Genomic DNA, 15,627 nt, shown 5'->3' with positions numbered 1-15,627 from the left:
TTGAAGAGTTTATTACTAAACGTGAACAAAAATATTTAAGTGCGAGATACTTTATTTTATAACACACCATTAGTGACGTGATTAAATGCAATAATCACTATAAAAATCACGGTATATCTTTAGGAGGTAATCAAATGTAACTATATACGTACATTATATAGTTTATGACTTATATTAGGTAATATAACGGCAATACTGAACAGTTTAACCTAGAAAAATAGAAAGTTTGTTTTTATACCTGTAGTTGTATACGTGATATTACGTAAAATTACGTTATGGTACATTTAGGCATTATCATCGAGCGCCACCTTCTGTTCAAAATTACTTCATTGTTACACTTGTACATGGCGTTTCATGATGGTATTTAATTGCGTTAAGAGCACATAAATACACAATAACAACACAAAGCAAGAAAGAGTGAATGCATATTCACTGTCAAATTTATTTCATGGCAGTAAGAAATTCAGAGGCGAACCAAGTAACCTTTGTCATAACGTTACGGAATTACAGTACAACAATCTAACATTACAAAGAATACACTGGGTTCATACACAAACTAATGCTAATTTTTGTAGAAAAAGTGATGAAGATGAATAACAGCAAAAAATGATTTAAAAACATCTGAACATTTTATCCATCATGCCCACCCACTGTTTCGTCTTTGTTTGCGACTCAGTAAAACTCTAATGTCCTTCTTTCCAAAAAGTATCTAAAAGTAAACGCTACCAGAAACAAAATTTGACACACCAAGGCATAAAGGTTTATATATTTCCCATGATCTTATAAAATGCATATTTATTTAAACGCTTCTGCTTATATATGTAAATAATTTAAATTGTTCTTGCATACAAATTGTTTTTGAATAGCCGACTTGTCTGCATTTTGCATACTCTACATCCCAACAAGGTTCAGCATACAGGAACTCCTTCAATCAATGAAGTCGATTGAGTTGTAATCTAGGAAAGCAGCTTTGAAATTCTGAAGTTTTAATCAATATTGATGAGAAATAAGTATAAGTATATCTAAACGTGTGACTGGCAAGATGTATTAGACTATGCAGAACCTCACCTTTGCCGGAGGTCACACGCATACATTATCTTTGGACAGTAAAAAATAAAAAACCTTTAATAAACAACAAGAAAAAAACTGTTAAAATGCTCTAGTATAAGTCACTTACCAATTCCACAATAAACCCCCAAGAAAAAAAATCAGTAGCTTGTCATTTAGACAATCATTCACTTGTAAACTTCACCACAGAGATATCATGACACTCAAAACATTACCATAAGATTTACATTATAATTCATCATTACCCCAGACACATTTAGCTTTCTATATTTTTTAGGCTACAGACTATATTCATGATGTCCAATATGTTTTGAAAGATTCTAGACCTGAAACTTCCAAATCTAATGGTTTTGTTGAAAGAAGACTGAGGCACAAAATTGCTCGCGTCATACTTGTATATGGTGCTTTAGTGTTTGTTCAATGACTGAAAATTACAGTCCCCATACAGTGTAGCTTCATGGGAAAGGAGTGACAAGTACATTTCTCAAAGTTTCTTCTGAAAGTCATACAGGTATGGAACAACATGAGGTTGAGTAAATGATGAAATTGATTTTCGTTTTTGGGTGTTGGTTTTGATTGCTGAAGAATCTCGAACTAATAGCTGCCCTTACTTCCACACTCGCTGTCATAAACAAAGAATGCTGGGTCCATTCAATACCGAAGAAGCCAAAGATCTGATGGAAAAACCTACTGAGTGTTCACTTTAGCTGTCAAGTCTTATTTCAGAGCGGCAGTGTAGTTGTTTTTCTCCAGGAACTCCTTCAGCTTGGTGGGATAGTCTGTCATAATCCCTGTAGCCCCAAGGTCAATGGCACGTTTAAAGTCCTCCTCATCGTTTAACACCCAGACATACACCTGTGGTTTGAAAGGGGAAAAATACACACTGTCACATGATGACTTTCCACTCAAGAGGGAAATTCCTTTCAAAGCTCCTGCAATCTGCTCATGCACATCATAGTCCTCTAATGCTATGGTTACCCATAAAGCACATGTTGTGTTTGACCTGAATCTTATTTTGAGTACCTGTATTCCTCTGCCTTTCAGATGATCGAATAGAGATTTTCTCATTAGAAGCCTGAAAACACATGCACATTTTCATTTAACATTCTACTTTATGTGATTTTTAACTCCTCTTTTCATACAATAACAAGACATACAAACAAATGTAACTTGCAGAAATGTCATTTGGTCACTTTTACATTTTACATAGATGTGCTTTGGCCAGTGTGTACATAAACTTACACGTCTGCCAGCCATGTTAGGAAACGCTGACTTCTGGTCTGATGCTCGGGGTCTCGGAGTCTACAAGAGAGGAAAAAGGATCAACACTTCTCAAAAAATATTTAAATAAAAAATATCTAATTCTAAAGATAAACTATAGACTCAAGTCTAGAGAGATATTGGTCGGTGTCAATCATAAGAAATTGTATCAATTTAATTTCTACATCATCAACATTGATTCCAAAAATCAAAATACTTGCATAATTTACTACCTCCTTGTCATTACAAACCTGTATGACTTTCTTTCTTCTGCAGAACACAAAGAAGATATTTTGAAGAATGTTGGTAACCAAACAACATTGGATCCCATTGACTTCCATTGTATGTACAAAACACCACTTATATCATAACACCACAATATCTTATTTTGTGAACCACAGAAGAAAAATGTACATACAACTTCTGAACAACATGTTTGGAATCAGGTTGAGCTTCTTTCATTGCATTATTTTATGGCACCTGGTCACATTCAGACCAAACAAATATGTTTTCCCTTTGGAGCTGTAGATTGATCTGTGTGTTTTGTGGATTGTCCGTGTATTTTGGCTGGGCATTCTCAATCCTATGTGCTACTTAGCATCTAGTGTAGTAACAGAAACAAATACGAAGCCTAAATCTAAAAAGGTTGATTGCTGTTGTTCCATAGTTCCTTACTTTGAGACAATGGAAGGCATAGGAATCTCCAGGAACTGCTCTTTGAGTGGGACAAAGGGCAAAAGGCCCGTGTAGAAAAGACCCAATAACAGCAGAACTCTTGGCAAGCTGAACAAGAGTGGGATTCGTGGATTCTACAAAAGACATTGAAAACATCAGTCACAGTCATTTTTCAAACTGTCTACAGTGATTTAGTTCAGACTCAGTCATCGATTTTACCTCTTTGTAACATTTCTTAACAATTTCGTTCCTCGAGTTTCCCCAAACAGTCAAGTGCTCTCTGTCATACTGGATGACTAGCTCAGACACCTGACAGGGAGAAGGTAAAACTCTATCAGTCAAACAATTTCCTTCTGGCAGACTCATCCTGCTGACTTTGACAATTTTAGCAGTGACAAACAGCTGCACGGACAGGAGTCAAGGGCATGATACAAGAGTCTCACACACACACACCTTCTTGATGAGTGTGTCATTGTTGACCTTGATATCGATATTTACAGGGGTACTTGGGAACGCTTCAAACACATCTTTTAGTAAAGGGATGCGTTCGTCATCTCCTCCTTCACAGAAGCACTCTGAAATACGTGAGGAATATGATGTTACGCGAATGGATACAGTAACCTTTGTATATTTGTTGAACGTGATCACTCACCTCGCTTGAAAGTCACCCCGAGCTTACAAAGATAAGGTGGAAGATCCTAAAAATACAAACACACATTTCTTGAATAAATAACTTGTGGCATTATAGCTTCACATCGGCAACTGCAATTATTTAGCAGAGATGTTTGAAGTCTGTTCACTCACAGCATAAGCCACATCAGAGATGTACGCATTGATGCCGGTCGACCTCTTCAGGTTTGAATCGTGCAGTACAACCACGTGCTCATCTCTGGTCAAATGACAGTCCAATTCCAACATGTCAGTGCCTAGTTTGACAGCACTGAATGGGGTGTAGGTAAATAAAAAAGAAACAGAGTTAAGCCAAGACAGCATTTGCTCATTTAATTCTCAACTTGTTAAAATACCTTTCAGCATGTGGGAGAGGAACTGTGTATAGACGGTTTCATCGGACGCACACGCCTGGCCGAAGTTAACTTTCGGTTTGTTTTTGTTAATCGGTCTGTCTAGCGGCTAATAATATAACTATTTATATTTCATTTAAATTGTATGAATCTTATTTTAATTGTATAAAAAACGATTTGCTTAATTTTGTTGTATGTTAATTTTATTATATAAACAATTTGTAGAATGGGTTGTATGACTTTGTCTAATTTAAGTTTAGCCAAGTAACGGTTCTTCTACTGGTAACCCCAAATAATACTGGCTAGACATACTTATAACTGGCTAGCTAATGTAATTAAGCTTTTTTGCTTGTTTCAGAAATAATCTACTACATCTATTCTTTTCGGATGTTTACCGGACTTGAAAAAAATTGGTAGTCTTGCAGAGAAAAACAAAGCATTACACATTACGCGATAAAATCTGAAGACTAGCGCAGACTTTCTGCGACAAGTGCTAACTGAAAATCTGAGTAAAAGTCTTGTAGTGTGTACCAGCCTTAAGACGCACGATATGCAAATAAGACACAACCAATATCGAATAGCTGCAGAGAAGAAATCAATTGTTATGAAGAAACTCACTGCCTGAAGGCTGCCATTGTGTTCTCCAAGTTCTCACCAGCACCTAGAAATGAAGAAACAATGTATTGGAACATAAAAGTGTAAATTTCTGCTTCTTTGCCTTCATTTCAAACATTGCTCATGCATCTTATTTAAATGCTGGTGCGAATTTCGACTCCACATTCCCCTACTTCTGATTGGTTCATTCACTTAGAATACTGCTTTGTGATTGGTGATCTCTAAAGCCCGCCCCCACACCTTAACCTAACCTACGATGGGGAAAACACTGTGTCATAATCTCAAGGAGAGTCAGATTTTGATACAACGCCGGCAAATGACTTCAGTAGATATATACATACATACTGTAGCACACACACTGTTATGTTAGGGGGTTCACAGTCCACACATCATTGTGTAGTCATTAAATAACTCAACCTTTATCCGTAACGTGTTAAACGCGAAGTTAATTCCTTTTCTTTCCAAGAAAGACAAATACAGCTTGAAATGCATAATTTGATCAAATGAACATTCAACAAAACTTATGGGAACTGCTGTTACCCGTAAGGTTTATTGAATGCCTTGGCTGTGTTTCAAACCTAAGCGAGCACCCTGGTCCCGATAGCTCTTATGAGAGCAATTCATTTGACTTACTTAGGATACAGTGAAAGGAATGACAATAAACCCGCTTAATTCCTCCGTACAGAGACATTTAACACCTGAAAAGCATCTCCTGTCCACTCACCGCCCCGGTGTGAGATGTGTCTGCTGCGGAAAGTCTCTCTCTTTCTCCGGCGAAGCAGGGTCGGACACTTCAGCAGAAACGCGGAGGTGAGCACATATCCGGTCACAGTGGATAAAACATAAACCGCGGAGCTCATTTTGGCCCTTATGTATCAGACAAATCCAGCGAGTTCTGTAAAACGACTTCACATAAACACACGTTCATTGACAAGCGGCATGAAACGCGACGAAGCTGAAGCTGAAGCTGAAGCCAACACACCCAGCCGGTCACCTCTCACCGCTGGACAGCGATTCCACTTTATCGGCGAGCAGAAGAAATCCGAGGGAGGATTTTAAAGCTGTAAATGCACTATCCGTGAGATTAGATCCTGCTGTTGTTGCACCGTCAGTCATTTCAATGTAGTATAATGTTTCTTAACAGGCCAAACCCCCGCGGACGCACTTATTGCTCGAGTCTATCGTGACAGAGATGCGCATGCGCACTGGAGGGGCCTTATTACGTGAGTGAACGCAAGAGGATGCTCGTGGACAAGGTTTCAATTGATTTTTACTTACGTTTTTTTTTTGACAATATATTTTGATATTAAATTATAAAATGCTATTTTATATCATGAGTCTATATCATTTTTCACACAGACAAACTAAAATGCGAATGTCAGGTATTCACATTGTGAGATCATTAGCTGTAAACTGGTTTAAAAGTTGATCTCTTTCTTCATTGCACCCTATAGTTGTTTGTTAATGTTCTTATAATCTTATTCATATCAGTAAAGTTTTTGAACGATTATTGGGTTATGCAACTAGGTCATAATCAAAGATCAGTCCACCTTTATTAAACACTACAATCACCACACGTGTACCAGAGTAATAATCTCTTGAAATGTCTGTATTGCGGAATCGTCAGTGTGGCTATACATTTGTGGTCCTTTCAAGTGTGTCACAGGTCAGCCAGGTTGGTGTGTCAAAGTTCACTTCAAAGTTCAAGTCTGTCTATTGCAATTCCTAAGAGATAAGTAAGATAGACAATCAAAATGCTTCTAAGGTGAAGCTCATTTCTAACACGCCGTATTGGTTCGCAAAATTTATCACGAAATTCTCGAGATTATATTTTTCTAGCATTCACCACTTAACTACTTGTATAGGCCTAGATGTCGAGAGCACTGGCAACAGCCCTTCAAGAATGGGACATTCAGGAGAAAGAATTTCAGCAGATTCCGGTAGGATCCTACCTTTCATATTAAAATTATCATAATTTCTGTTCTGTAAAGTAAATTGAAGAAATTACTTTACCATACATTTAATAGTAAAGCAGATAGTAGATTTTCGACTTCCTTTAATTTAAATCTTATATGCACACAAACAATCTTTCTGTTGAAACAAAACTCCAGGAGACCCGTCGACTTTACATGCAGAAGTTAAATGAAGTCTCCAGGCTTCAAAAGAACTTTGTTACATCCGTAGCTGGACAAAAGAAGAATTTGACACAGTTATCCAAATCATTGAAGAAGTGGGTAACCTTTTTTTCCGTTTAAACCACTCTGTCTGTATATAGTAAAGGTTTTACGAAATGGGATGGTTACTCCTATCATTAACATAGATTTTCTCCACCCAAGATGCAATAAAGGTCTGACGGAAGAGGATAAGAACACCGTGGAGAAGGTCAAAGGTCACGTTCAAGATATGCAAAACAATTTAAATCAAATGGAGGCATTTCTTCCAAAGAAAAATGGGTATAGGACAAATAACTAATAGTTGTATATATGTGGTTGATTTAGGCTTTTTAAAGAAGTTGTTTTTATGTCTCTCTTTTCAAGGCTCTATCTTAGCCTTGTCCTTGGAAATGTGAATGTCAACCTCCTCAGCAAAGAGTTGAAGTAAGCACAAGCAAAGAATTAAATGTATTTATTTTAGGCATATTCTGTAATGTAAATGCAATTTTTAAATGTATGTTTAAGCACAATTTTTTGTATGTTTTACACTGCAAAATCTAAACTTAGAGAAAAGAAGTTTACTATTCAATAGTTCTCAGAAAATTTGTAAAGACAAGGAATCCCTAACTTTACTTTAATCCTCTTGCTGCAGAGCTGAATACAAAGATGAGTACGAAAAGTTCAAGTTGTTTGTGACCATGATTATGTTCCTGTTGTCCTTCTTGTGTCACTTCTTCATCGCCTACAGGTAAGACTGAGTTCAGACAGTTGATGCAGGACTGTATGTCCATCACATCACATTATCAGATTTCATGTGTCTGCTTCTCTTGTGTGAGTGTAGAGCTGTGGATGCACTTCTGTACTTCATGTTGGTGTGGTACTATTGCACCCTGACGATCCGTGAGAGCATCCTCATCAGCAATGGGTCCAGGTCAGTTCTGTTTATATGATCTGCATATGAGACTTCAAATTTGGACTTGTGAATTCTGCTTCTGTTCCAAAGACCTATCAAAAATGTATCCGCATACTTTGCTTTTTCAGAATTAAGGGCTGGTGGGTTGTCCACCATTATATTTCTGCCTTTCTGTCGGGGGTTATGCTAACCTGGTGAGTTATATCTTATGTTTTAGATTTGCTTATTATTTAAAGCGCAACAACACTGTTGGGCTTTTTTATAGCTTATGAAGAGATCTCTCTTTTTTGGTTGCACTCATTTTTTGGGAAAGTTACAATTGGTTTGCCCTCATACAACAATTCTAATGTATTTAGGCCAGATGGTGAATTGTATCAGTCATTCCGGAACCCATTTCTGGCCTATTGTTTGTATCAAAGTAAGTCCTAAAGTTTGCATGCAAGCACATCTGGCAACCCGCTGAGTAATATTTATAGACTTTAGAGGCAAAGTGTGACTTCTCTTCCAGGCTTCGTGCAATGTCTTCAGTACTACTATCAAAGTGGATGTCTCTACAGACTTAAAGCACTGGGAGAACGGCACAACATGGATTTGACTGTTGGTGAGGACTTATAATAATAATATAAATAAACAATTTCATACAAATTCATATCAGAAAACATTACCTCTGTATAAACACTGTGTTTTTGTCTTAACAGAGGGATTTCAGTCATGGATGTGGCGTGGACTGACCTTCCTCCTTCCCTTTCTTTTCCTGGGTCACGTGAGCACTTTTTGTATTTTGAAGAAATTATATTTCATGCAGTGTCAGCATATGCAGTGTCGTATGAATTCTATATTGCCAATGGTAGTCAAAGTAATAATTTACTGTTTGTGTTGGTCAAGCCTAAATGTTGAATGTGTTACAGTTTTGGCAGCTTTGGAATAGCATATCCCTGTTCAGGATGGCTCACCTCCCTGAGTGTAAGGAGTGGCAGGTCAGTGTTGCTTTATTAAATCTATTTAGTAATTTAGTAAGATTAAATGTGTGCGACTAAATCTTTGTTTAAAACTGTGATAACATTAAACCGTTCTCTACAGATATCCATGTGTGGATTCTGCTTTCTGGTTCTGTTTACTGGAAACTTTTTCACCACAGTTGCAGTTGTTCGTCACAAGATCAAGAATGAAAAGACCAAGAGGCTGTAATTTTTTACTTTCCTTTAAAAATGGCCGTGAAAACGTTTCTAAAAGTGTAGATCGTACTTAAAATGATTATTATAGCAAAACTGTTATTTATACTTCCATTATCATTAAAAGAGTATGAAAAGCATACGTGTTTCCTTTTTTAAAGAGTTAACAATCTGTAAATCTTAATAAGTTCTAATAATTTTTTATTTTGGTATAAAATCTAATTTACGACCTTTTCTGACTTAAATATTTATAAATATTTTTTTGTGAAATTAATTCAGCACAATCCATTGTTTATGTTTTATGTTATATTGTTATTTATAACGTTTCTTTTCAAATTAAAGGTCCCATAATTTCAAATGCAAAACGTGTTTACTTGTTGTTGACTGGCCTATCATTTCCAAAGTGAGATTTATAATTTTAAATGTACTATTTTAAAGTGAAAAAGTTTGTTTTAAACCTTTTTAGAATTTAAGCCATATAAGGTTAAAACGAATTAAAAGTTCAATTCTTATTTTATGATTGTTATTATTATTGAATCCGTGAATTATTTTATTTTGATACCCACGTGGATCGTATGTCCTGAAATGACCTAAATTTCCCAGCATTCCTATCATAACAATATGGCGGCGTCCTTCGAGCTGCACTCGTAAAGCAAGCTAGCTGCTATTCAGTTCAATTTAGATCCATTTCTTTTGTTATAGGTTGATATAAAGTGCAAACATGTTTGACAGACCACAGAAGATGTTGTTTTTAGCGACGTTATGGAGTTTGTCATATTGTGCCGTCGGTAGTGAGATCTCAGGTAAGTTTATTCCTACACGCGTTGCTGATAACTAACGTTAGCAGATATAGAGAAATCCTCGTCAAAACAGTACACGAAGTTAAATGATATTTTTGCACACCTTGATTATAACATGCGCATTTGCACGCATTTGCACTGCACACTTTGTTGTTTGCATCAAGTTACTGTGAGGCTGTCTCGTACATTGCTAGTCTGAGCGTTTTTCATTGGTTCTTTCCTTTCAAAATTAGATATTTAGGCCAAAATTGAATGCATGTCAAAAGTAACACAATAAAAACCACCACAGAAAATCCAAAGGATATAATTGTTATTATGGGAATTGTATTGTTTTTTTTCCTGTAGGGCTGGCTTTTGCATATTATTGAACAAACTAATATTCATGAACTATGTTGTGTTATTTTGTTGTGTCATGCATGTTCACAGGTGCTTTAAATGATGTTTGGGGTTACACTGAGCCGTACCTGCGTGCTGTATGGCAGAACAGGTTATGTGTGTATACTGCTGCTGCTGTTCTCATAGGACTCTGGTTTACTGTGAATGTAGCCTTCAGAAAGGTAACGTGTTTAATTTCATTCATGACTTGTTCAGCTATTCTTATTTCTCTTCTTTTAAGTTGTCCATTTATGATTTAATGGATTGTTTGTTTATTTAATAGAAAGAAACAATCACCCCTGTAAGTGCACATCTTCATAGCTCTGCGAAGAAACAGGAGTTGTCACCTGACACAGAGAAGATTGTTCACGTTGCTGGAGTCCGAATATTTTATGGATCCCAGACTGGAACTGCGAAGGTTTGTGACTGCAGTGTTTCCTGGATCTCAAGTACCAACATCAGTCAAAAATACAGCTTTGAGTAGCTTTTATGCTTATATATTATGCTGTAAATAAATCATGTTTATTATCCTGCACAGGGGTTTGCCGGAGAGCTTGCTGAAGATGTCAGGGGTCAGGGGTTCGAGTGTGAAATCTCAGACATGAAAGAATATGACCCCGACGACAGACTAGCAGAGGAGGTAAGAACAGTGTGTTTTAGGAGAATGTCCCATTTGTGTACGTGGAAAGTGGTGCATTTTTGTAAAATGTTACATTCCAGCAAGTATTTATTATTAAAAATATATATATATATATATATATATATATATTTTTTTTTTTCTTCATGCAGAATGATCAGCATATTTTCTGTTTTGATTTTATGGTCAAATATTACTACAACATTTCTTATAAGATTGATCCATTCACTGTATTGCCTAATTGTAAAAGTGAAAGTTTTATATATTAAAAGGGAGCTGTTTCCATTGAATAACGTCTTAAATAACATATTACCTTCGCATATCAAAATCTTTTTTAACCTTCCTCCTCAAGTGTTCCAGCAAGATGATCTGTGTGTTCATGGTGGCCACGTACACTGACGGACAGCCCACCGAGAGCGCTGAATGGTTCTGTAAATGGCTCGAGGAAGCATCCACTGATTTCCGATATGGCAAAACCTACCTGAAGGGAATGAGATATGCCGTCTTCGGCCTGGGCAACTCCGTTTACGTCGGCCATTATAACACGGTTATACACATGACTTTTCTTAAAACTGCTTTGGAGTTAAAAACTGTTTAAAACTGCTCTGTTGTCTCATGAAATTAATGTGAACTGTTGTGTGTGTTTAGGTCAGTAAAAACATTGACAAGTGGTTATGGATGCTGAGCGCCGCCCGGATCATGACCAGAGGGGAAGGTGATTGCAACGTGGTGAAGAGTAGACACGGCAGCATCCAGGCCGATTTCCAAGCCTGGAAAGCAAAGTTCCTGAGCCGTCTGCAGCCATTGGCTAAGGGTGAGAAGAAAGTCTGCTCCGGGAAATGCAAAAGCGACAGCTGCAAAAATAAGAAGAAACATAAGGAGGAGGCAGAGGACAGCCAGTCGCTCGCCCAGAAGAACAGCTCAGAGGCAAGCCGGCTCTTTCTCTATGATGTCTTTGAAGATGTGTAGTCATGGTAACCGCTCTCACTGCACTAGCAGGGAGCAGATTGTTCTGCTACAGTCTGTGGTTCACTCATGTAAATGGGATCTGAATAACAGGGGCGACATTACAGACATAAGAGGATATTTTGTTCTTAAAGATGTTCTATCGTAGATGACCTCTCGTATCTAGGACGTATGGTGGGTGTAACAAAACACTTAGCCCACAGTTTGTGACGAATGCATGATACTGGGTTCACTATACAATAGTATCATGATGTTTAGAACAAAATTAAAAGAATGAAATAACATTTTGGCTTTGAACATACAACATTCAAGGTTTAATTGAACTCATTGAATGAAAATAATACAAATTTAATAGGCCTGTCACTCATTTTCATTTTTACAAAAGGAGATGATACGAATTATAAATGAACAAGTGACCTTTTATCATTTCTCAAGTGGAGCAATTTTTTGTAAAATAAAAAAATATTTTATGTCAAATAACAAATCTTGTAATAAATTGCTATTCTAAAACGAATTCCAAATCGAATGAAAAATGTATAAAAGAAGTGTCTAAGACTAATTTTGTTTACACATATTTGTTCTGTTGAATTTAGGAAAACGAACAGGTCTAGGGCATCTTTGACTACCCTCGATATTTTTAATGGTGCCCCAGAAATGTCAGTTGCTAACATTTAAAAATATATATTTGTGTGTTCAACAGAACAAAGAAATTCACACAGGTTTGGAACAACTTGAGGTTTAGTTATTTGTGACAGAATTTACATTTTTGTGTGAACTTTCCTTTTAACATCACAACCGACTCGAATTGTCACATATTCTAATTGATTTTTCAAGGGTGAATCGTTACATCCCTACTCAAAAACTAAACTGAATCTTATGATACAGGTCAAATGTCGGCATCATAACTAGTAGGATTAAACAGAAGCCATATAGTTAAAACAATCACCATAACTCTACAATACATATATTATTTGTATTGCAAAATATATCATTACACTATGACTGCAGCACAACATTACTGTGAAGCATTTTTTGTTTATTATCAAATAACTCCATCTATAAACCAACTGGGGATGTTACTCAGGCCACAAGGGTGATTTTAATTTTAATCTGTAAATTTAAGATGTTTTTGATCAACCCAGTCCTTTTATGCTAAATATCAGTACTCCTGATTTCTTATCACGTTTTCTAGCGACTAAGTGAATTGGAATTAACTGTATAGCCATCTTCTGTAGGCCTTTATAATATATTTTGCACAAATCTGAAAGCTGTTTGCTTCTCAGGAGGAGTTGATGGAGTCCAGCAGTGATGCTGAATCCTCAGCTGAAGAAGATAAGTCTCACGGCTCTGTCATTGACATGGAGGACCTCGGAAATGTGATGAACCGCATGAAGAAAGCCAAGGTAAAAACTTAAAAGTTCACTTGTAGTTCATCCTCTACAAAGTTCACCAAAGTTTTGTCATCATTTACTTCCCCTCTTGTTTATAATGCCATTTTTGTACAGTTTTTGTGCATATTTTCAAACATTGACATCTCGCAAGTACCATAAATCTAAAACATCGGTCACATTTGACTTCTATACATCATCCAATATTGTTTTGTCGTTAACTATGCTGTGTCTTTGAACGCAGGCGTGAATTCAGGCTAAACTTTAGATAAAGATATTTATAAATTTCATGCATTGCCAGAGACGTTTATTCAAAGTAACTTGGTGTATAATGGATTCAGAGGAAATTTGGAAATATGAAACTTAGAACCTTGCACTTAGTTATATTTTCTATACTTTTTCAATCTTGACACGCATTGTCAATTTTTGTGTCCACAAATGAGACGACAGCGTACTGGTTTATTACCACATGGGGTCTGAAAGATGACGTAAATGTCATTTTTGGGTGGATCGTTGCTTTAAAAGGCAAGAGTTGTGGATAGACACAAGCAATGTCTCCATTGAGGGAGAATGAGTGGCAGATGGTTTGCTACATCAGACAGCAGCTCCAGCAGGCACCGGCAGGACTTACGTAACTGTGAACTGTGATCACTGACGCCCACTCTACAGGCCTGTGCGCAGGAGTGACTCATGAGACAAATCTCCCCGTACACTCACACACGCACCCGCTATCCCGCTTCCCAATCAGAACATGGAGGCTGTGAGCGCGCCAAGTCCTTTTAATCCAGTAAGATTCCTTTATACACACTTTCAGGATCAGATGCATGTTTAAACAGTTTTAGAAGATGTGATTGGAGCTCAAGTGATCAGGGAATTGTGACGTTCCGAATGTGCGGATTATCCCAAATGCTTTGAATGTGTGTGAGGCTTCTGATGACAGCTCAGAACAGCAGAGTGCAATAGTACAACAATATTACTTACTTAGCTGGTTGGGATTTGATTGTGAAGTGACTCTTAAGTGACTGTTTTGAAACTGCTGCGCTTTGTTACTGTTAATTGTAATTGAGCGTTTATAACTTGGCTGTTTAGATGCAAGATAGCACTTGATACATAATTAAGTAATTAATTAACCATCCATAGTGGATGATTTATGAATAATTATAAGAAATCGTGTTACAACGTGTTAAATTGAGACTTGAATAATGAAGATGGATAGTGTCTTGTTTGGGTAGATCCGGCTTTAACTTGAATGTGTGGAATTACTCAGATTTGGCTCCAGGTGGCATCAGAGAAATACTGTACATAGGCTTTTCTGCACTGGTTTGCACTATATAAAACAAGCTTTATACTTGAAGTGGCGGATCCTGGACATGGCTGGTTTCAGGGCTTAAAGTTTTCCGGTACCGTGCCGATCTTCGACTTGCGGCGTTTGACTGCAGAAAAAAAACTTTTCTTTTAAAAATCTTATTGATATCAGTTCGAGTTCATAAGATCGCCTACCAATGGGAGAGGAACACACAAGATACCCCTCACTGCAGCCTGTAGCGTGGTGACGGCATGCATGTGGACGTCATGCATGCTTTAGCGCACATACGCCTTAACGTGTTGTGGTCAAGCATTTGTTACTGCGCATGTGTGTCCAGTTTACCTTACGCGGTGATGTTTTCATGTATTTTTATGTCATGAATATGTAAACTCAGACCTTGGAGATTATGTCTGAATTCAATATGCAATCATGTCAATCATGCGACGTCAAGACATATTAAAGATAGCCAAAACTTTATGATTTTAATTTATTAATAAAGCTTACAGAAGAGACTTTATTCATGTCATTTCGTGCTGTAAAAATGTTTCACTTCTGAGGCCGGGAATTCCCGAAATCCGAGTTGTCTTGAGTGCAGCGTGCACACGCACAAAGTATCCCAATTCGTTATTAGAGTTAAGTGCATCTTAGGCAAGGCAAGTTTATTTATATAGCACATTTCATACACGAGGGTAATTCAAAGTGCTTTACATAAAATGATTGACAAAGAGAAATAAGACGTATCTTTAAAATGCTAATGATTTAAGATCACAAATACAACTTTAGATTATAAGAAACAATGAAACGGCAATAAAATTGATTAAAAATGTGAGCGTATATATAAAAAGAATTTGTAAATGCACAGCTAAACAAGTGTGTTTTTAATCTGGATTTAAAAGTAGCTTCTGTTGGTGAACATCTGATGTCTTCTGGAAACAGATTCCAGCTACGGGTGGCGTAATGGCTTAACGCTGACTTGCCTTGTTTTGAGCGAACCCTTGTTATCTCTAACTGACTTGATACTGATGAGAAGTCTGTTTGGTTTATATTCAATGAGCATATCTGATATGTATTTAGGTCCTAGACTATTAAGTGATTTATAGACAATTAATAATACTTTGAAGTTGATTCTAAAAGTGACTAGTATAGGGTGTAAGGACCCGAGGATTGGAGTGATATGCTCAGATATTTTGGTTCTGGTCTGAATCCTTGAGAAAGAAAACGGATGTCAATACATTAGTGACAGCAGCCTGATATTCCTGCTATTCTATGTGGTTGAT

At 36.9% G+C, this 15,627-nt stretch overlaps 3 protein-coding genes across 3 annotated transcripts in view; 2 read left to right on the top strand and 1 right to left on the bottom strand.

Moving 5' to 3' along the window:
* Nucleotides 1-407: 407 nt before the first annotated feature.
* Nucleotides 408-5,820, bottom strand: gdpd1 (glycerophosphodiester phosphodiesterase domain containing 1). Its single transcript, XM_056756617.1, has 10 exons — nucleotides 5,365-5,820; nucleotides 4,644-4,686; nucleotides 3,808-3,943; nucleotides 3,656-3,701; nucleotides 3,457-3,578; nucleotides 3,223-3,312; nucleotides 3,004-3,137; nucleotides 2,311-2,370; nucleotides 2,092-2,143; nucleotides 408-1,923 (listed from the first exon to the last, which is right to left on the bottom strand). Exons 1-10 carry the CDS (start codon nucleotides 5,498-5,500, stop codon nucleotides 1,786-1,788), a joined length of 957 nt encoding a protein of 318 aa, XP_056612595.1. The 5' UTR covers nucleotides 5,501-5,820; the 3' UTR covers nucleotides 408-1,785.
* An 18-nt stretch (nucleotides 5,821-5,838) lies between these two features.
* Nucleotides 5,839-8,989, top strand: tmem120ab (transmembrane protein 120Ab). Its single transcript, XM_056756616.1, has 13 exons — nucleotides 5,839-5,896; nucleotides 6,506-6,580; nucleotides 6,752-6,870; nucleotides 6,977-7,093; nucleotides 7,178-7,237; nucleotides 7,446-7,541; nucleotides 7,635-7,724; nucleotides 7,835-7,900; nucleotides 8,063-8,124; nucleotides 8,215-8,307; nucleotides 8,405-8,469; nucleotides 8,615-8,683; nucleotides 8,787-8,989. The coding sequence occupies exons 2-13, from the start codon at nucleotides 6,512-6,514 to the stop codon at nucleotides 8,892-8,894; spliced, it is 1,014 nt and encodes a 337-aa protein (XP_056612594.1). The 5' UTR covers nucleotides 5,839-5,896; nucleotides 6,506-6,511; the 3' UTR covers nucleotides 8,895-8,989.
* A 520-nt stretch (nucleotides 8,990-9,509) lies between these two features.
* tyw1 (tRNA-yW synthesizing protein 1 homolog (S. cerevisiae)) overlaps nucleotides 9,510-15,627 on the top strand; it is a 47,407-nt gene continuing 41,289 nt past the window's right edge. The window contains exons 1-7 of the mRNA XM_056756615.1: nucleotides 9,510-9,681; nucleotides 10,105-10,235; nucleotides 10,337-10,471; nucleotides 10,592-10,693; nucleotides 11,043-11,237; nucleotides 11,339-11,617; nucleotides 12,940-13,059. Of these exons, the coding sequence (XP_056612593.1) occupies nucleotides 9,600-9,681; nucleotides 10,105-10,235; nucleotides 10,337-10,471; nucleotides 10,592-10,693; nucleotides 11,043-11,237; nucleotides 11,339-11,617; nucleotides 12,940-13,059 (1,044 nt within the window). The 5' untranslated portion in view covers nucleotides 9,510-9,599. The remainder of the gene's footprint in view (nucleotides 9,682-10,104; nucleotides 10,236-10,336; nucleotides 10,472-10,591; nucleotides 10,694-11,042; nucleotides 11,238-11,338; nucleotides 11,618-12,939; nucleotides 13,060-15,627) is intronic.

The sequence above is a fragment of the Triplophysa dalaica genome, chromosome 9 (assembly GCF_015846415.1).
Source record: "Triplophysa dalaica isolate WHDGS20190420 chromosome 9, ASM1584641v1, whole genome shotgun sequence".
In the NCBI taxonomy this organism is placed as follows: domain Eukaryota; kingdom Metazoa; phylum Chordata; class Actinopteri; order Cypriniformes; family Nemacheilidae; genus Triplophysa; species Triplophysa dalaica.
This window is presented reverse-complemented; position numbering and strand designations above follow the sequence as displayed.